The sequence below is a fragment of the Choloepus didactylus genome, chromosome 3 (assembly GCF_015220235.1).
Source record: "Choloepus didactylus isolate mChoDid1 chromosome 3, mChoDid1.pri, whole genome shotgun sequence".
Lineage (NCBI taxonomy): Eukaryota > Metazoa > Chordata > Mammalia > Pilosa > Megalonychidae > Choloepus > Choloepus didactylus.
In genome coordinates, this window is record NC_051309.1 from 82,380,701 (window position 1) to 82,402,200 (window position 21,500).

The following is a 21,500-nucleotide window of genomic DNA, read 5'->3' on the forward strand; positions in this document are numbered from 1 at the left end:
AAAATGCGAGCAGAGAGAGATAAACTTAGAACTGAACTCTTGGGTTCAAAGAGACCAGAAGCTGATCGCTTGGAAAATTACGAGCTTCCAGGGGGTGGAATCCCTGAAGCTACAGCCCAACGTGAGGATGTAACCAAACATGGAACCCAGCCACCATTTCAGTACAAGCCAAGATTGGAAAAGGAGTTAAGCAGAAAGGATTTGTGGAAAGTCCTATTGTCTGATGGCTTTGACCCCTGTGTGCTTCATGCAAAGCCAACAGAATTTTTGCGAGATCTTTATAGACAGAGCCATTGCTGGTCTGGACTGGGGGAGACAGAAAAGGAAAAAATTAAAGGAAAAATCTCTTCAAAGACAGAGCCATGGAGGTTGAGGTCTGGAGTCAGGAGGTCTCGGGCTGGGAGAGCGGAGCAGCCCACATGCATGGAAAGGGTGCGTTTGCCCTGGAGGTTGAGGGCGGGCCTTCCGCCTCCGATGCTCTGGAAGAGTTTTGCCACCCGAGGTCCCAAAGAGGGTGGAGCACATTCCCAGGGAATTGGGGAGAGCCTGGCTGCCACCACACTGTTCTGAAGGGGTTGAGCATGCGCCCCAGAGATGGAAGGGAATTCAGGAGCTGCCCCGATGTTTGAGGAGGGTGGGGCCGAGAAGGTGGTCTCCCCAATGTGTGGATATGTTGGAGCACTCACCCAAGCATTTGGAGAGGAAAGGGCTGCTGAAAAGGCCCTTAAGAAGGGTTAGGCTCCCGCTCTCTCAAGCCCCAAGGATGCAACATTGTTCTGTAAATGACTCTTGGACTTTGAAATCTAATGGAGTTTGTCCTGCGGGTTTTAGGAACTGTTTTGCTCCTGTTAACCCTGTTTTCCTTACTGTTTCTCCTTATGGCAATGGGAATGTTTATCCTATGAATGTCTCTCCTTTATATATTGGGAGCATATAACTTGTTCTAAGTTCACAGATCCACAGCTAGAGAGGAATTATGCCTTAGGACTGACCACGCCTAAATTGATTTTGATGGGATTTTGTACTTAACTTTTGTTACTGAAATGATTTAAGTTTTTTGTGATATTGTGATGGAATGAATGTATTTTGTATTTGGAAAGATAATGTCATTTTGGGGTCCAGGGGGTGGAATGTGCCGGTTTGAGTGTATTGTGTCCCCCAAATGCCATTATCTTTGTGGTCTTGTGTGGGGCAGACGTTTGGTGCTGGTTAGATTTGCTTGGAATGTGCCCCACCCAGCTGTGCCTAATGATTTTAATGAGATGTTCCCATGGAGGCGTCCCCCACCCATTCAGGGTGGGCCTTGATTGGTGGGGCTATATAAATGAGCTGACTCAGAGAGAGGGAACTGAGTGCATCTGGGAGTGATGTTTTGAAGAGGAGCAAGCTTTCTGGAGAGGAGCATCCTGGGAGAAAGCCGTTTTGAGGCCAGAGTTTTGGAGCAGACGCCAGCTGCCTTCCTAGCTAGCAGAGGTTTAGCGGACACCATTGCCCATCCTCCGGTGAAGGTACCCAATTGCTGAGGTGTTACCTTGGATGCTTTGTGGCCTTAAGGCTGTAACTGTGTAGTGAAATAAACCCCTGTTTTATAAAAGCCTATCCATCTCTGGTGTTTTGCATTCTGCAGCATTAGCAAACTAAGACACTCAGGCATATAAGTAGGCTTAGCTTTGCCTTTGGAGAGATAAGTAGAATAAGCCAAGCCTGTTGATTGAGGTCTTGGCTTATTAAATTGGGAGCCCCTATTGCTTAACAGAATAGTAGGTGGGGAAGTTGAATAGTTCCATATTTTTCCCTGGTCCCTCAAGGAGACTTTGTAAAAACATTTTTATTTTCTGCCCAAAATATATGGGATGCAAATACAATTGAATTTTGTATCCTGCAACTTTGCTGAATTCATTTATTAGTACTAATAGTTTTTAGGAGATTCCCTAGGATTTTCTGTATAAAAGATCATGTCATCCATGAACAGAGATAGTTTTGCTTCTTCCTTTCCAAACCAAAAGCCTTTTATTTCATTTTCTTGTTTAATTACCCTAGCTAGATCCACCAGCACCATGTTGAATAGAAGTGGTGGTGGAAGTAGACATCCTTGTCTTTTTCCTGATCTTAGGGGAAAGCATCCAGGCTTTTACTGTTAAGTAAGATGTAGGGTTTTTCTTGGATGCCCTTCGTCATGTGGAGCAACTATATTCATAAGCAGTATTGGTTTCTAATTCTCTTTCCTGGTAATATCTTCATTTTGGTTTGGTATCAGGATCATATTGTCATCATAGAAGGAGTTGGGAGGTGTTCCCTCCTCTTCAATTATTTGCAAAATTTTGTGAAGCATTGGTATTAATTCTCTAATGTTTGGTAGAATAGGCCATGTTTTTATAAGCTACTGAAGCAACAATTTTTGTGGGAATTTAATAGAGATATTAGCCAAATGGATAGTTTATGTCCAAGTCAGAGTTTTATTTTCCTTATTATTCCTGAATACTCAAGGCACCATCTAGAATAATGGTTAAGAGTGGGGATTCTAGAGTCAGATTATCTGGGTTGGAATACTGATTGTACCATTAATCGTCAGATCAAGTGTTCTGGTTTGCTAATGCTGCCAGAATGCAAAACACCAGAAATGGATTGGCTTTTATAAAGGGGGTTTATTTGGTTACACAGCTACAGTCTTAAGGCCATAAAGTGTCCAAGATAACGCATCAACAATTGGGTACCTTCACTGGAGGGTGGCCAATGGCATCTGGAAAACGTCTGTTAATGGGAAGGAATATGGTTGGAGTCTGCTGTAGAGTTCTGGTTTCAAAATGGCTTTCTCCCAGGATGTTCCTCCCTAGGCTGCAGCTGCTCCTCAAAATGTCACTCTCAGTTGCTCTTGGGGCGTTTGTCTTCTCTTAGCTTCTCCATAGCAAAAGTCTGCTTTCAACGGCTATCTTCAAAGTCTCTCCTCTGCAGCTCCTCTCTCAGCTCCTGTGCATTCTTCAAAATGTCTCTCTTGGCTGTAGCAAACTCACTCCTCCTGTCTGAGCTTATATAGTGCTCCAGTAAACTAATCAAGGTCCAAGCTGGATGGGCAGGGCCACACCTCCATGGGAATTATCCAATGAAGATGTCGCCCACAGTTGAGTGATCACATCTCCATGGAAACATCCAATCAAAAAGTCTCCAACCTAATCCACAGCAATATGTTTCCTGCCCATAGAAGTCTGCATCAAAGATAATGGTGTTTTGGGGGACATAATACATCCAAGCCAGCACATCAAGTAACTTAACTTCCCTATGCCTCAATTTCTACTTCATACAACAGTACCTACTCCATATGTGTGTTGTGGATACTACATTAATAATTATACATGTAAAAGCACTTACTACAGGGCTTGACACAATTATTGCTTAATAAATATGTACTATTGGGAAGCTAATGAATTTTAACTTCAGGGTTCCTTACTTGCACAGGCTCCTTCTAAGCCATAACAGAATGTTCACACAGTCATAGGTTTTTTGAGATTTTCAAAAGTAATACATTGTAACTGCAACCAGTTAAAGGCTGGTCTTTTCACTTCGAATTCCACTGTTTTATTTTCCTTTGTGTTTGGAGACACTCGAGTGGCCACCAACATTTTTGGGATCTGGCTAAGGGGATGTTGAGCTGAGGACATACAATTTTTACTGGAACTTGAAAAGATATTTGGAAAGTTTCACTAAAACAATTGACAGATCATGCACTTCTAATTTGGATGTAAAGGAAAGGAAACTTCTTTTGTCATCCATCAATGCTTTCCTTAAAGAACTAAGAGAAAGTTCAGATAAAAAAATTAATGGAAAAATACTGATTTTTAATATAGAAAAAAATTAATGGAATATGAAATAAAAGTATTAAAAATGAGTAGAATGTGTTCAGACATCAAAAAGCAAATTGTAACAATTTTCTCTCAGATCATTTTGGTATTAGTTTCCTAGGGCTACTTTAACAAACTGGGCAGCTTAAAACAGCAGACATTCATTTTCTCACAGTTCTGGAGGCTGCAGTCTGAAATTACGGTGTCAGTGCGGCCACACTCCCTCAGCAGCCTCTATGGAAGAATCCTCCTTGTCTCTTCCTAGCTTCTTGGTGATTTCTAACAATCGTAGGCCTTCCTTGGCTGTTGAAAGGAGAGTTTTTGCTGATGCTTTGGAAGTACTAGCCCAGAGTTTGCCCCGAGAAGCTGACACAGAGACATTTTGGAGAATGCCTGACAACAGCTAAGAGTGACATTTTGGAGAACTGCTGCAGCTTAGAGAGGAATGTCCTGGGAGAAAGCCCTTTTGAAACCAGAACTTTGGAGCAGATGCCAGCCATGTGCCTTCCCAGCTAACAGAGGTTTTCCAGATGCCATTGGCCATTCTCCAGTGAAGGTACCCAATTGTTGATGCCTTACCTTGGATACTTTATGGCCTTAAAACTGTAGCTGTGTAACCAAATAAACCCCCTTTATAAAAGCCAATCCATCTCTGGTATTTTGCTTAATGGCAGCATTAGCAAACCAGAACAGATACAGCAGTTGGTAGAATAATCCCCCCCACCACCACACACAAGATATCAAAATCCTAATCTCTGAATTTGTGCTAAATTACATGGTAAAGGGGGATTAAGATTACAGATGGAATTAAGGTTGCTAATCAAATGACCATGAGTTGAGAAGATAATCCTGGATTATCTAGGTGGGCCAATGACCCAAAGGATCCAAGGATCCTTATAAGTAAAAGAAGATGGCAGAAAAGTCAGATTCGGAGAGAGATTTGAAGATGGTATGATGCTGGCTTTGAAGATGGAGGAAGAGGACTACAGGCCTAGGAATGTGAGGGGCCTCTAGAAGCTGGAAAAGGCAAGGAAATGGTTTCTCCCCTAGAGCTTCCATAAGGAATGCAGTTCATTTTAGCTCAGTGGGATCCATTTTGAACTTCTGATCTCCAGTACTATAAGATAATAAATTTGTGTTGTTTTAAGCCACTAGATTTGTGTTAATTTGTTTCAGCATCAATACAAAACTACTATAGCAGCTATATGACTGCCAAGGCTAGTTCATAAAAGGAGACTCAGTGTTCACCAGGTCCTCTTGAAGTCCAGTCACCATGCCATGAGGATGTGGAGAAAATATGTGGCATGGCCACAAGTAGATGTTCCAGCCACCAGCCTCAGCTGAGGTCCCAGCCATAGTCATCATCAACTCCAGACACAAGTGTCTAAACCCCAAGATGATCCCAGCTCCAGCCACCATCTGACTGCACCTTCAGAAATATCCTAAACAAGGACTGCCTAGCTGAGCTCAGCAGAGCCCCAGAACTGTGGGTGATAATGAAATTATTGTTGTTTTAAGCCACTAAGTTTTGGGGTGATAGATAATCAGAATAATCAGCAATAGATAATCAGAATGGCAAGTATATGTCAGCTTTAAAAAATTTACAATTTGTCTTTTTCTAAATATTCGTGTTGGTATGAACTGTTATATTTGCAAATTCTTCTCTTTTTCCTAAAGAGAGCTCCTCCAAATTATAAAGTTTCATTCTCCTCCTCCTTCCCATCCCAAATTTGGTTCTGCTCCTGCATGTAGCCAGTTTCTTTTTCAGTGTATGGCTGAAAGCATAATGATACCTACAATTAAACAGACTTCAGGGACTTTGATGTAAAGTAATCTTTCTTTTTAGAAGTTAAAAAAAAAACACTTCCTTTTGAAGATACTTTAAAACATTAAGGAAAACAAAATTTAAGCTTATGCTATTCATTCATATCACTTTAAATGTCCATCGCCTTTTCATTTGAGATCAAAATAAGGGATCATTATTTTCACAGAAATAGAAACTTCCTTTGGGACTAAGGTGATATATTCAACAGATGTCTCCTACATGATTCTTTGCTGACAGTGTCAGTTTCACACAAGACTGTGATGTGAAAGAAAGCCAGGAAATTTCTGTTATGGATCTTGGAATAAATCATAAAAGAAGAATGTGTTACATAAACAATAATGCACATAGACTCAGAATGCAGCCTTGGCTCCTTAAAAAAATGTTTGCTTTGGAAACAGACTCGCCAGTTTGAGAGGAAAAACTCTGATTTCAGGAATCTCTCTTTTCTTAGTTGCACTCTCCTTTCCATACCACATCAAAGCGATTCCATTTATTTCAGTTGACTCGTAGCATAACAGAAAGAGCTCTAGAACTGAAGTAGAGAGTGGAGCCACAGAGTCAAAGGCAAATTGAGTTTCGGGGCTTGCAGAGGAGTTAGTCTGCATAATGCTAACTCACTTGCAGGCTAGTAGAACTGGGAGGAGCTAAACTGGTTGGCTGGGAAAACTGATTCTCTTGCTGCTGTCATTCAGATGGTCTCCACATTGCATATAATCGCCACAATTCCAAAACTGGGCACATCAATATCTGGGAATTGAATACATTGTGAATATTGCCAGTCTTTTCCAGATCAGTAAACACGCTTGCTAGGAAAGAGGCCATATCCCTCTATAATTAACCACAACAGCAACAGCGACAAAATATATACACAGTAAATACATTGTAAAATGTTGGGCTTTTCACTTTCAGATTCGAGGTCTTGCCCAGGAGAAAATCAGAAAGGAGATATATGGAATGCCTTACTAACGTGTTCTGCAGATTGCTGAGAAGGATTAATCTGCTATGTAGGTTGTTTCATTCTCCCAGGTTCAGATATAAAAAAAGGAGCTCTTTGTTGAAAAATAGTAATCTCTTCAAGATGGCACCAGAGTTAGATTACACCTTGCCTGTCTTCTCCCTAGGACAGTCTCTTTTGCAGGTTCTTTTAGGCCAAGCAGGAGGTTTGGGGCCTTAACGACAGAAAACAACCCAGGCAGGGAGGCCAGAAATAGTGAGTAGAGGAGGGTAGGAGTGTGGCCCCAGGCCAGCTTTACAATTCCTGTTCCTGGGGTTCTTTCCCTGCAGGGTTGTTTTCCACCAGATTCTTTTGATGAAGTTAGGGATGATCCCTCCCTTTTCCTTAATGAAGTCACAGTGTTGGAAAAATTCTAATAGGCTAGAGGTTATAGCAAAAGTACTTTCACAAATGTTTGTATTTAATGTTTACATGTAAAAAAAGGCAGAACTCCCTTTTGGTTGGTTGTTTTTGTTTTGTTTTGCTTTGTTTTGTTTCTTACACAGATTAGAAAGATAAGGCTCAGGGCAATGTGGATTATTCAAGGTATCTAAAGTAATATCTCTAGTGAGTAGGAAGACTAGGACTCAAAGCCCGGTGTTCTGATTCCATTTGCCCTACAGCTCAGATGTATCAGAGTACATTCCCAGTTGTGCTTCATTTATCTATTTTTTGTATCCCTGAGGCCTGGTGCCATGTCTGAAACCTAATGTGTATTCATTAGATGTTTGTCAATTTAAAAACTGTATTCTATTGTCCAAAACCATCATTTCTGAAGCGAAAGATGATTTCTGGGAATTGTGGAAATTTTGATGCCTTACAAAGTTCAGACAAGTCTGAGTATTCATTTAGGGAGGCCTATAGCAGCCACTTGGGGATGCCCTATTTTCTTTTCAAGGTAGAAACAGAGAACTACAATATCTTACCTAAGTGTGAGTAGGTTTGAAGGATGTGCCCTCAAGGAGTCAAGGATTCGCTGAATGCAGGCATTGTTTCCCATGGGTACTTCATTGCTTCTTTTCCTTTCTGTGCCCTTTCTGGTTTCACAGTGTTCAGATGTCGCTGGGGACAAAGGGCTCCGTGTTAGGCTTTTGTGGGGTTTACTGGGGGTTGTGCAGGAAGAGTATCACTCAACCCCGTTGCACTCTATTACTGTGCTGTAGAAGACCAAGTGTCTTAAAATACATTCCCACAAAGCCCCTGTTGGGGATGACTGCCAGATTTCTCATTTCTCTATTTTGTATGTGCACATGATGCAGGAAAGTTGCCAGAAAGAATGCTCAGTCAAGACTGAAAGGTAGCTGGCAGGTATGGTCTGATTAGCCTGGGGGTGGGGTGGGGTGGGAGGTCTTTTAAATAATTTAAGTCCTACAGCTCCAGAAAAGTAAGCCAAGGTGATAAGGACAGATAGAGTCTGCAGAAAGGCTGTCATTAAAAATACATAGGGTATATTAATAAACAACAAAAAATCAGCGTAAAAAAGGAAAACCTGCATCATCCTCCCTACCCTCCCCCCAAATATCATATTTTAAAGTAGCTGTTTTGAAAAAATATATAAAAAGGATGATGTGACTACTGGATCAATATTCTTAATTATTTTTCTCTTTTATTTTACAGACATAAAGTGGATTAAAGTGGATAAAAAGCTCATAGTGCACAACTTGACCAGTCTTTTTTCTGAGATTTAATAAGGGGCTGCAGAGCAGGAAATTCAACATTTACAAAGCTTTCTTGTCTTACTTTTAGAGAATTGTTCAACTTATTCAAATGGCTGCCTGTAAAAAAAGATACATAAAATACCAGTTACAAAATATTATAGTATACGTTTTATATAACTTTATAACATTTAATGATACAAGAAAAGGGCAATTTATGGATCTCTTTTGTTTTATATCTTCTCTGTTATTTTAAAAATCAGCTACCACATAATTTTACATTTCCTCTTTCACATCCTCATTCTGTATCTTATGTTCCTTTTCTACCTCTGCCCTCTAACTTTAAAAAAATATAAATCTCCAATCACCTTCTTATTTTGGTCACAAATGCTCCCTTTTCTCATGGTGTTTGTTTTCTCCTCCAGCTGCTTTCTGTCCTTCAACAGACTCTAACAACTGAGCCTCTTTATACTTTGTACAAGGAAATGTCTTCCATGTAATTCTAATCTTAGCTCTATTTTCAAAGCTGCATGTCCCCATTTATGTTTATCAGCACAGATTTCCAGCAAGAAGTTTATATCAAGTGAAAGTATTAGTTTTAATAATGTTTGAAAAAACAAAGAAGCATTGAATAAAATTATGCAACCTGTAAATTATTTTAAAGCTGTCTGTGCATTTTATTTCCCAAAACCCTGGACAAAGAAACACCACTCTGAAATAAATGTTAGCTCTTTGAGCTTCCCTTCCTCCAGTTCGTCTGTCTGTGCTTCTGTGTCTAATTTCAGCTAACATGCAATGGGATCTAGTTTTAAAATTCCTAAGCTGTTCTGTGAGGAAGAGAAAATTGCTTCTAAAGTTAAATGTGCCTTTCCATATATTTACCAATAAAGCAATTCACAGAAAACATACAAAAAAGCAGAAAAGAAAATCCATTCGCAGGGGTTATATGATTATTTAGATCATATCTCACAAACGTGCTATTTTCTGATTAGCATGAATGCAGTTTGCGGGAGAGTGGAGGAAGGAGAAAGTACCGAAACGGGCCCTGAATGTCCGAATGGAGTTTCCTTCCACATCCTCCAAAGGTATTCCGTAGGAAAGTTTCTCTGGCCTAAGGCACCTGGTTGGTTTGCTTTTTGCCCCGCTTCGGGAGAGGTGTCGCCTCTTAATAACAAACGTTAATTATAATGGGCAATTAAGGATAATTCATAGGTGATCAAGGACCAAAAGCCTATGAGAGTTTTCATTAAAACAACAGCACAATTATAACCTCTGGAGGTACACTATTATCATTATTAGATGGTTCTGTACCTTCAATAATGTGTACAGTTCTTGCTCTGAACATTTTAATTATGGAAAATTGTAAAACTACATAAAAGTAGAAAGAATTGTTTAATGAATCCTCAAGTACCCATCAACCGGTTTCAACAAATTCTGAACTTTAAACAAATTCCCAACTTTCTCCCAACCTTGTTTCATCTATCCTCCCATTTTTCCCCCCTTTGGTCGGATACAATTTAAGGCAACTACCAAAACATGATAGCATTTTACTCGTAAACATTTAAGTATACACCCCGAAAATCTGATGACAATTTGACTGGTTATGGCCAAATGGACCAGCACGACAAATTAAGAAGGAACGTAGAGAACTCTCCCCTAGTTGGAGCGGTGGTCATTAAAACTCTAAGGCTCTTTTAACTCTATGGGGGTGAGAACCAAGCAAGACATTCCTCCGGGACAGGCGGAGGTGGCCGGGTGGAGAGGAAAAAACCCTGAGGGGCAAGTAAATGAATTCTTTCGAATCTGCCCCCCCATGCATGCGCAATCCAAACCCCAGAGTTGCTAAGGCTCCAAGGAAGATCGAGACGCGGGAATCGGTGAAAACCAATCAGAGGGCTCAAAGACTAATCAGTTGTCCAATCCAGATTCCAGATTGACTGCATTCGGATCTCCCCACCTGCATCCAATCAGAGAGCCAGGTAGTTTGGGCGGACTTTTCAAAACAGCGAAAACAAAACAAATCGGGGCCCTTTAAAAGGTGTGATGAGTCCCAGAGACTATCTCCTTCCGCTTCTCAACCCTGTCATTCGCTTTTCCTCCCACTGCGAATCAATCGCAGAATACATCCGACGTCCAGATTCCATCCTACGCCCTGGATCCGAGACGGTGGCCGGAGATGATAAAGCAAAAGATTGTTGAGGAAGCCTAAAAACATATCGTTGTCAGTGGTTTAGGTTTGGGACTCTTTTTCAAAATCTTTGCGCAAGCGGTAGATTCTTCCGCGGGGAGTCACAAGTCCCGCCCTCTTGGGGGCGTCGAAAGCTCAAAACAAAAACAAGGGGTTTGCTTCGGCCTTCGCGGCGGCCGCAGCAGTGGCGACGGTGTGGGAGCTGCTCCTGGAGCGGCGGGTCTGGAGGGGCCCGCGCTGCGTTGCAGCGGGAGGGTGGGCGCGCGGTCAGCAGGATGGAGCCGGGGCTGTAAGGCCGAGGCGGCGGTGGCTGGGGGAAAGGGTCGGATGTCGGTCTTGGGGTACCGCTGAGGCGGCGGGTCCCCGACCTCGGAGACTGGTTCGGACACCCCCGCCGCGCCCAGCCCCCTCCGGTCCGCTGGCGGAGGCGCGCATTCGGCACGGTGAGTGGGGCCCACCCAGGATAGAGGATTTTTTCTTTGTGTGTTTTCGGGGCCGGGTGGTGGGGTGGTCAGAGTGCCCGCGCACTCACCCCCCGCCCACCCCCTCACCCCCCCGGCAGCCACCCCCATCCTGCTTTCAGCCCCAGACCCAGGGGAGCTGGCACCCGGCGGCGGAGAGATGATGGTGGAATAGATGGACTGGGCGAGGAGGATGAAGACAATTCTCCGCCTCGGTCCTTCCCTCCACCTCCATTTTGTCACGGAGGGTAGTTGGGGTGGTGCTTCTTGGGTTGATAGCCCCGGGGCCCCGCTCAGCTGCGGAATCGGGCGTATGTTGTCCGATCAACCGGCGCACTGGACTTTTTTTTGTTCTTGGGCCCCGGCTGGGTAGGCCTCCCTATCCCACTGGTCTTTCGTACAGGGATTCCTCCACCGATATATGTCGGGAGTAGACACAGATGAAGTGAATGGGGGAAGGCTCGCGGAGGTGGAGTTGCCCATCTCCAGCGAGAGGGGCTTCTGGGGCTGGGCTCTCCGGGCGCGGCGGGGCTCAAGAGTCTCCTCCCTCCGGTTCTTTGTTCAGTCGCGAGACTTTCTCTCCCTTCCCCCGCTACTGTACGACGCCCCCATCCCCAGAACCCGCTGCAGTAGCTGTCCCCGCTGCAGTTCCTTGAGCAGGACCCCCTTCCCACTTGGTTTCATGTGGGGCGGACGCTCCGGACACCGCCGCCCGGGGACAGTTTCCTGTTGTGAAACGCTGGGAGGCCGCGGCTGGCCGGTCGGACCCGGCGCCGGCTGGCGGACGCGAGCACTGCCCCTCCCCCGTCACACCTCCCTGGCGGTGGGGGAGGTTTACCCGGGGTTCTGGCGGACGTGACTGGTCCCCTCACCCTCTCCTCGCCGGAGTGTATTGGGACGCCCCTCCCTGCAGGTAGTGGCCGCAGTTCTTGTTTTCCCAGGATACATTCAGTGTGTGGTTTCTTTGCTGCAGATGAAGGATTTGGGTTCAGAGAAGCTGGCAGGTCGTGAAGGGGTCCAGCTCTTCGGATTGTTGAACCTCTACCTAGAACAGGAACAGAGATTCCAACCTCGAGAAAAAGGACTGAGCTTGATCGAGGCTACTCCGGAGGTAGGTTTCCAGCAAAGATAAGTCACTCAAGCAGTTGCTGGGGTTTGGAGGAGATAATCTTTTTTTTTTTTTTTTTTTCCTTTCAGTTGAATCTAGACTTGAGGCTGCGAAGTTTTATCTTAAGATAAACCATAATACAGGGCCATGCTTTTGTTTCTTAGCAAGAATGAGAGAGCTCTAGAGAACTAGTGTTTCTCATATATGGCAGCCCCAGGCTGCAGCTTCTAGGTGGGAATTCAGGGCATTTGCAATACCCTTTGCCTGTTAAATACTTACTATAGCAGGATCTTAAATGATTTTTTTAAAAAGAAAACAAACAAGGAATCCTCTACCTCCATTCCAAGGGAATTTAATTATGTTTATTTGCTGTAATCCTCTGGAAGTGTGGCAACAGTTCATCATATTCAATTGCTCTGTCTTGAGGTATATTTTTAAAAAGTAATGTTTTGCACACATCTCATATCCGATAAAGTGTATAGTTTTGGTTGAGTGATGCCACGCTTTCCCTCCAGATTGCTTGATGATTAAGGAAAAAAATTACCTTATTTGACGTTTTAGATTTAACTGTGTGTACTATCCGTCTAGTGCTAGGAAAATCATAAACTTTGGCTCTTGGTTTTTATTGCAGAATGATAACACTTTGTGTCCACGATTGAGAAATGCCAAAGTAGAAGATTTGAGGAGTTTAACCAACTTTTTTGGATCTTGCACTGAAACTTTTGTCCTGGCTGTCAATATTTTGGATAGATTCTTGGCTTTTATGAAGGTATTTAATCATTTTTATAAGTACTTCATTTTTCCATGGTCAGTGCCTAGTGCAGTGCCTAGCAGCAAAGGCTCAATAGATTTTGGCAAATAAGTGTAATAATGTCCACTAAATATAAACATTTTTATATTTTAATTGGAATGGTGATCTTTACATGCCAAATTTAAGTATATTGTTGAATCTGAAGTTAGGTTTTGCTGTGTTTTTTACATATCTTTGTGTATATAGTTCTCAAAATAAGGTTTTCATAGTTTCATCTCCCATCATATTTTCTAGGAACTTAGGTGTTTTTAATATTGAAATATGTTAAATGGAAGTATTAGCAGTATGCTAAAGGGACCTACTCTCTTCCTTATGAGAAGTCTTTTCAAAGCAGGGAGCCACAGTCTTATAGTCAGCAGCAACTGTTAGAAAAGGTGATGATTCTTCTGCCAATAGGATTGCTGTCAGCTGCTGGGTCAGTTTTCAGGGCACTGAAAAGAAAAGGGCAGCCATCTGTCCATGGCAGCTTTTACATATGTCCTTCTCTTAACAACAGATACAATATTTCTCCTGGGCAAATCAGCATTGAAGTATGGGTTGATTCTAAAAGATTTTTGCGTAAAAAGATAAGATATATAAAGTATTATTTTTATATCCAAAGAAGTAGTATATTTTCTTAGTATTGAAAGGCTAATTTTGGAGGCGGTTGCCCTGTATAAATTTAATAAGAATGAAATACCCAGTATAACTATGTGTGAGAAATCTAGCTTTTGAACCTGCGTTGACTTTTTTTTTTTTTTACCTGAGTTTAAATTTAAATTAAATAATTTAAGTGCTCAAACTTCTTTTTTTCTAAAGGGAGGTTAAGGCATAAAATGTAAAAGTGATTAAACAGAACTGTGGGTTAGGGCAAATATTCATTTGGGAAGCAACTTGACTGTGTTCTCTCTTAAAAGTAGGGACATCATTACACTTATTTTTAAGTGTCTGTTTTGGTAAATCAAAGTGACAGTTGTTAGAAGAAAGCTCTTGTTCTTTGTTTTTTAGGTGAAGCCTAAACATTTGTCTTGCATTGGAGTCTGTTGTTTTTTGCTGGCTGCTAGAATAGTTGAAGAAGAATGCAACATTCCATCTACTCATGATGTAATCCGGATTAGTCAGTGTAAATGTACTTCTTCTGACATAAAACGGATGGAAAAAATAATTTCAGAAAAATTGCACTATGAATTGGAAGCTACTACTGCCTTAAACTTTTTGCACTTATACCACACTATTGTACTTTGTCATACTTCAGAAAGGTCAGTGAGATTAAAAAATATTTTATATTTTGAGCATTGCCATAGCTCACAGTCAAGAACTAGAATGCCAATGAAATTTATATTTTTACCCCCTCCCAGCTTTCAGTTTTGACTTTTAATGGCAAGTCGTTAAAATCATTTAAATCTGTGGTTGTGTAATAAATATTTTGTTCTTTCTTTGCACTATATAGGAAAGAAATATTGAGCCTTGATAAACTAGAAGCTCAGCTGAAAGCTTGCAACTGCCGACTTGTCTTTTCAAAAGCAAAAGTAAGTTGATTTCTTGCTTACATTTGTCTCACACTTTCTTTGTGGGTTTTAAAAATATGCTTATTTTTATTTCTTTTTTGTTGCGGTTGTAGCCATCAGTATTAGCTTTGTGCCTTCTCAATCTGGAAGTAGAAACATTGAAATCCATGGAATTATTGGAAATTCTCCTGCTTGTTAAGAAACATTCCAAGGTAAATGTTTTCAGTTCTTCAAAGCAAATTTCCTTCCTAATGTTTCATTTTTTCTCTGGTGATCTAAACAGTAAGTAATGTTTTATTGGGATATTAACTGTTACGCTTATTTTTTTCTTGTATTTCAAGTATTGGAAGTTCTGGACAGCTTTGCCAGCTTTGACCCAGACAGTACTAAGCTGGAAGGGAACTTGGTCACTTAATCGAGTTTCTTTCTGCATATTAGTGTCCCTTCTGTAGTACTCTTGATGGTAATACAGCTGTGTACACTGCCAAATGTACATTGTTCTAAAATGCATGCTAGGAAGTAGACTTAGTAAATATGCAATGATAGGATGGCATCCCATCACATCTGTAGGGCTTGAATCATTATCCCATAGTTAGCATTATCAGAATAATATCAACAGTGTTTCTCTTTTTAACTCCTGTAGGCAGGCCAGCTCAGTAACTTTCTGGAGTCACAGAGCTATAAAACAACAAAACCATAGGTTTTTTTTATGTTGGTTTGTTTTCTTTTTTTAAACTAATAGTCTAATTGGGGAATGATGGAACTTAACAAGAGATGGTATGTTCTATCATTTATTGTTCTGTTTCTCAGTGCCAGATAATTAATGAATATTTAGGGAGTACTTTGGAGTTTTGTTAGCAGAGAATTTGGGCAGACCAGGGAGAGGATATGACTGGGACCCTCATTGAACCAAAGAAATCTTAGATAGTGAGTGAAAGTTTGAGCAGCAAATGTTTATGGCCAGAGAGTTGGATGAACTAGACGAGTTTGGGAGGTCATGTTAAGGTAGGTTTACAGATTGTATGTCTAGGTGATAGTCACAATCAGGAGTAAGGACGTCCAACCTAAATTGTGGTTTTGGAAACCAAGCATGGAAATGAGGCAGGAGGTCACACATGACCAAGATTTGGATCCATCGATGGAGACAGCATTGGCTCTGTTGATAGGAAGTTTGGGAGAAATTAATTTGTGATGAAAGAAGGATGATTTTGAGGTCTGTATTTAAATTTCATATAGGTAGGTTGCTAGTAGGCATTTAGCAGTCTGGAATAAAAACTCAGAAGATGAACTACAGTTGGGGATCGAAATTTGAAATTTCTCACAAGAAAGTGATCATTGAAACCAATACAATGTGTGGTAGTCCTTTGCTTAGGGGCTACTTGAAGCCTTGGGGTCTCAGTGGTAGCCTTTCCCCCAATTAGAGAGCCAAGTGAAGGAAGATATGTCTAGACAAGTAAGAGCACCAGAAGTGTAAACTGGATGTTGGAAAGAGGTTTTCCAGAAGAGATGGTCATGAATATTGAATTTTCAAAGGTCCGATAGAATAAGAATTGAAGATCATTGGATATGTCCGAGGGTGCTTTCAGTAGAGTTAGGGACAAGGGAGTAGAAAAGCCAGATTGCTGGTAAATTAAAATATAACTGGATTAGATAGAAATGGATGTTGTAAAAATTTTCTACAGGTGGTAAAAGATTTTATAGTGTGAAGCATTTTGTTTATAACATAGATAATTTCTAGATTTTGGTTTAATTACGAATTTATTAGTTTTTGTGTATAAACTTTATGATAGTGTTATCTGGAATTATCTTCAATGAAAATTGATTCCTTGAAATAAATGGGGTGTAATCCCCAGTAGTGGAGGAACTATGTCCTTTCCATCCTCTTCTCTCATATTGCTAACTTTGCCACTGGCATGTGTCTGGTGTCATAACTGTACATATTATTAGTAATCCAAATGCTTTGTTATCGAAACTTAAATTATGTTAAATTTCTTAATATTGAGATTATTTAAAACTTTCTTTGATTGTTGATTTCTTAACAGACCTTGTTTGTTTTTAGGTCAGTGTATTTTTTAAGAACAGTTAGAGCTTTCTGTCTGGAATCCTATGTGAATTATTTATACCTATGATTTTCTTTCCCTAAATCAGTGATTTCCACATTTTGGCTGCACATTAGAAACACCAGGGAAGTTGTAAGAAAAATCTTGATTCTCAGATCACACCCCATCATAAATTAAATCGGAACATCTAGGGGTGGGAGCCAGGAATCAGTATTTATTTAAGGATTCCTGAGTGATTTCAAGGTACAGCAAGGTTTGGAACAACTGACATAACATCTTCTTTAAAATATTTTTTGTTTTCAGATTAATGACACCGAGTTCTTTTACTGGAGGGAGTTAGTTTCTAAATGCCTAGCCGAGTATTCTTCTCCTGAATGTTGCAAACCTGATCACAAAAAGTTAGTTTGGATTGTTTCAAGGCGCACAGCCCAGAACCTCCACAACAGCTACTATAGTGTTCCAGAATTGCCCACAATACCAGAGGGGGGTTGTTTTGATGAAAGCGAAAGGTAAGCAGGTTCCTTGACTAATTAGACTTCTTCAGATTACATATTACTGATTTTACACTCAAAATAGAACCATGGGATATTATAAGGTAAGGCATTGCAGAAAGCCCCACTCTAATATCCTCATTTTTTCAGGTGAGAAAATTAACCAGAAAGACTCTCATTAAAATAGACAATAATTTAGAAGAAAAAGTAGATATCTATTGTGCATTCTAGCCTTAAAATTAAAAAAAAAAAAAAAAAAAAAAGGCTGGTTGTTTCCAATCTCCCTCCTTATCCTTCTTATTCTTTGATACACAGTTTAGTTTAAAAAAAAAAAAAAAAAAGAAACAGCATTTTTGGCTGTTTCACTATGAATTCCTCATGGTGCTATGAGAAGAAGGTGAGGGATGGTTTACAAATTAAGGGAACCACCACAGCTAATGGGGCAGACATCTATAGATGTTTCTGTAGTTTTGTCCAATGTCTTTGTCTTATTTGGAGTTTAATTATTTTTGTTTGAAAAGTGAATTATTTGATTCTACTGAATTTGATTGTTATTCTATGGGAAAGCAGGTAAAGGACCCCCAGATCCATTTGTATAGCTTGTTGGTTTCTTGGTTTGATTTGAGACTATCAATGCTAAAAAGACATGCAAAATACCATGTGATAGATTAGGAGATATGTTGTCCTTAGTTTGCATTTGTTGGATTTAAAATGCTTAGAATAGCACAATTATTTGTTGATAGAAATATTAATTTATATAAGAATAATAGTTTGGTGATAGTAATTTGTTTACACCTCTTAAGAATATATTTTCTAATGTGATTACAATAGATTTAGGAAATCCTTGTAAGTTAAATGTTGTCTGTGTAGAGCATAAATTAAACTTTCAATTAAATTTTGAATATGAAAATCTTAAGACAAGGGATGTTCATGTGGCAGTTCTATTTTGCCCATTAAACATTTAAATGTATTGTAAATAATGGAATTGTCCTGTCTCTTTTACTTTAGTGAAGACTCTTGTGAAGATATGAGTTGTGGAGAAGAGGGTCTCAGCATTTCTCCATCCAGTGATCAAGAGAGCACCTTCTTTTTCAACTTCAAAGTGGCAAAGACCCTGTGCTTTCCATCTTAGAAATAGAATTGTTCTGTGTCAGAATTCAGTGTGTGCACAGGTTTCAAAGCAATAAATGGGGGAGTAGGTAGTTTTCTGGTCCAGCCCCCGTATAGGCAGGAATTGCATAGACTGGAATTACCTACCTTCTATTTATTCAGATCAGAACTGGCCTATTTTTCATTTTTCATCTTAAGCCATCAAATGAGTTAGTGCTTCTTAAACAATTGAAAATACTTTAGACATTGGCACTTTATTTTCCTTCTGGATCTTTAGCTACTTGGGAGAGGAGGGAAGCGGCTGTTACCTTCAATTTATTACTGTCTAAGATTTTTAAAGAGGAATAGTGTAGCATATCCTAAACTTTTTATAAAGCCTTCGGGTGTCTTTATTTAAACAGATTGGGAGTGTGAAGTGCTTTTTAACAGGGATAAGATAATGGCTTATCTTAGATCTTTCTCCTCCAGTCTCAGAACAGAGAATATACTCTTAAATGTCAAACACCATCTTAGTTTTGTTTTTTTAAGTGATTGATGTACTATCTGATGCAGATCCTATACACTTAGGAATTATAGTATCAGCGTATCTGTGGATTTTAGTAACTAATGTCTAAATTGAGGTTTCTGCTAAAGCAGAAATAATAGACAGGTTAGGGCTGTTGCATTCCTAATGCCTAAGTATTGTCAGTTCATAGTATTCTTTTAATGTGTTATTAAAACAATCCATGATCTGCTAGTTTTGCATGCACCTGTATGAAAGCGGTACAGGAAGTTAAACAGAACTAGGTAACTATGGAATTGATAAATGTCGATTAGTAGTACATTTTACATATTAAAATGTTTCTTATATTAAAAGAAACATCTGCATGATTGTGTTTTAATTCCTTTGTAGTATCATTTCAAAAATAATGGTATTAGTATATGGGTGCCAAGATTGAATATGAAGTATAAAAGTGTTTATAGTATAGTATTAATAGTTTTAAGCATATCTTTGTGGTGGGATAGCCATAAGAATGGGATTATATAAACTCTGTACACAAGATTTTGCACAGAGAATTTGTTTTTTTAACTTTATAAAATGTATATGAAAATGTAAATCTTAAGATGTACATAAAATTCTGTATTTTTTTACCTTGTGTGTGATAGTCTAGTCATTGCATGTAAGTATAATTTATTGTGTATTTTGTATTATACATCAATGACTGACTTTTTTTACTGGTAGGTCAGCATCCACTGGACACTTTTTCTGAAGTGGATCATTTTGAAGTGATAATGGATTACAACTCAGAATAAACATATTAATGAATTATACAATCACAGGTTAATTTTTAATCTTTTGGTTAAAAAAATTCTTACTGAATTTCAGAAGGAAGTCTTGACATGAGGCAGGAGTGCTGGACCTCTGACTGGCTACCAGAAATCCTCTAGGTATTATTTCCTAATAAATTTACCACAGTCCACAGTTTGGCCCTCAGCCTTGGATATACATAAAGTGAATCTGTAACTTGGGAATTGACCTCTTTCAGAGGTGGGCTCATCATGCAAGCTCTCATAGACTGGTGTATTAACCTGCCTATTAATTTTCAGTGAAAGGCCACAGATACCAAGTAGAACAGAAGTCTCAGGTTGGCAGATCAGTACAGTCTCTGCAGACAAGCTAAATTCTAAAGAAGGTTGCTTGGTTACCAAGCACTGGGGAAATTAGCTATGTCATCCTTAGGGATGGGCCTGTCACAGTGATGGGTGCCTCTGTCTCTTTGGTCCTCTTTTTCCAAGCCTCAGGCTTGTTTTGCAAGTGGTGGTCTTTTGCTTAGATTCCCCATCTAGTATGATTTTGTAGATCTTTGTTTTCTCTAGTTAATAGAAAAACATTAGGTCTATGAATGTTTTTCATGTAATACCTCTTCTCTGGAGATAATGGGCATAGTTTTCTTTTCCTTCCCAGTGGAGAATCTGCTTGAGGATGATACTCCCTCACTAAATAATCTTGGTAAATAGAGACAACATACTTTGTTTTCAGATTTTCATTTGCTGAAATGTAAAGTTATTTGTAGCTTACCAAATCTTAAAACCCTCTTCAGTTTTCCTCTAGGGTTTTATTACTTTTCTTAGTAGATACTGTTTCTGGTAAATCTGCCCACACATGACTTCATTTGTTTCCCGTTCTGGACTTCAGTGTATTCAGTCCAGTTCTTTTTACTGAACTCCCAACCTGTTTATTCAAAAATGGCCATTCCACTTGGACATTCCTGATTGATCCCAAGTCTGTTCTTACTGCTTGTCTATCTCATGAATAGGAATTCCATCTCCTCAAGTTGGAAACTTAGGTGATATCCTCATCATCTCCTACCTGTTTATTGGTGGTCACCAACTTCTATCATTTATATGATCTAATTTATACTGTTTATATCTCTACTCTGACTCCTCTTCTCTGGCACAGGTTTGGTTCAGACCACACTCTAGGTTAATCTTAGTTAGCAATCTCTCAGCCCCCAGGCTTATTCCTTATCTCCCTTTTGCTGCCTGGTTAGCCTTTTTTTTAAAAAAACAGTTTTATTGCTATGTATTCACACACCATACAGTCCATCCCCAGTATACAATCCATGATTCACAGTATATTCAGAGTTGTGCTCATCACCACAATCAATTTTAGAACATTTTTATTACTCCAAAAAGAAAAACCCCATACTCCTTATTATTGACTCTTAGCATTGTTGAGGTACCTTTGTTAAAAACTGATGAAAGAATATTAAAATATTACCGTTTACGCTAGAGTCCATAGTTTGCACCAGGTGTATTTTTTCCCATATACCAACTTATTGTTAATGCCTTGTAATAGTGATGTACATTTGTTTTAGTTCATAAAAATCATTCTTATATTTGTACTATTAACCACAGTCATCAACTACAACGGCTCACTGTTAAACAGTCCCATGTTTTATCCTTTAGCTTTCTTTCTAGTGACATAAATGACCCTTAACTTCTCCTTTCAACCACAATTGCACCCATAATTATGCACTGTTAATTACACTCACAATAATGTGCTACTATGACCTCTATCTCTGAACATTTACAATCAACCTAATTAAGAATTCTGTACAAATTAAGCATCAGCTCCCCATTCTCTATCTCCTGGTATCCTGTATTCTAGATTTTAATGCTATTAGTATGCTTATTATAATTAGTTCATTTTAGTGAGACCAAACAACATGTCCTTTTGAGTCTAGTTTAGTTTGTCAAGGTTCATTCATGTTGTCATATGCGTTGAGGCTTCATTTCTTCTCTTCAGTTGAGTAATATTTCATTGTATGTATGTATCACATTTTGTTTATCCATTCATCGGTTGGTAGACACCTGAGTTGTTACCATCTTTTGGCAATTGTGAAAAATGTCACTATGAGCATTGGTGTGCAAATGTGTGTTTGCGTCCCTGCCTTCAGTCCTTCTGAGTATATACCTAGTAGTGGAATTACT

At 39.7% G+C, this 21,500-nt stretch overlaps 2 protein-coding genes across 2 annotated transcripts in view; both read left to right on the top strand.

Annotated features, from left to right (window-relative positions):
• SEPTIN11 (septin 11) overlaps positions 1-8,905 on the top strand; it is a 222,213-nt gene extending 213,308 nt beyond the window's left edge. Inside the window, exon 10 of the mRNA XM_037830046.1 lies at positions 8,273-8,905. Coding sequence (XP_037685974.1) covers positions 8,273-8,288 — 16 coding nt within the window. The 3' untranslated portion in view covers positions 8,289-8,905. The remainder of the gene's footprint in view (positions 1-8,272) is intronic.
• Positions 8,906-10,665: 1,760 nt separating this feature from the next.
• Positions 10,666-19,340, top strand: CCNG2 (cyclin G2). The gene is made up of 8 exons (XM_037830052.1): positions 10,666-10,941; positions 11,933-12,070; positions 12,699-12,836; positions 13,866-14,116; positions 14,308-14,386; positions 14,479-14,577; positions 16,729-16,934; positions 17,925-19,340. The coding sequence occupies exons 2-8, from the start codon at positions 11,933-11,935 to the stop codon at positions 18,046-18,048; spliced, it is 1,035 nt and encodes a 344-aa protein (XP_037685980.1). The 5' UTR covers positions 10,666-10,941; the 3' UTR covers positions 18,049-19,340.
• The last annotated feature ends 2,160 nt before the right edge of the window (positions 19,341-21,500 follow it).

Excerpts from the sequence above, each read along its gene's own strand:
- CCNG2 (XM_037830052.1), top strand. The coding sequence starts at position 11,933 with ATGAAGGATTTGGGTTCAGAGAAGCTGGCAGGTCGTGAAGGGGTCCAG. Across the intron at positions 12,837-13,865 it reads GATTCTTGGCTTTTATGAAG|GTGAAGCCTAAACATTTGTC; the intron begins GTATTTAATCAT and ends TTTGTTTTTTAG. Across the intron at positions 16,935-17,924 it reads TGTTTTGATGAAAGCGAAAG|TGAAGACTCTTGTGAAGATA; the intron begins GTAAGCAGGTTC and ends CTTTTACTTTAG.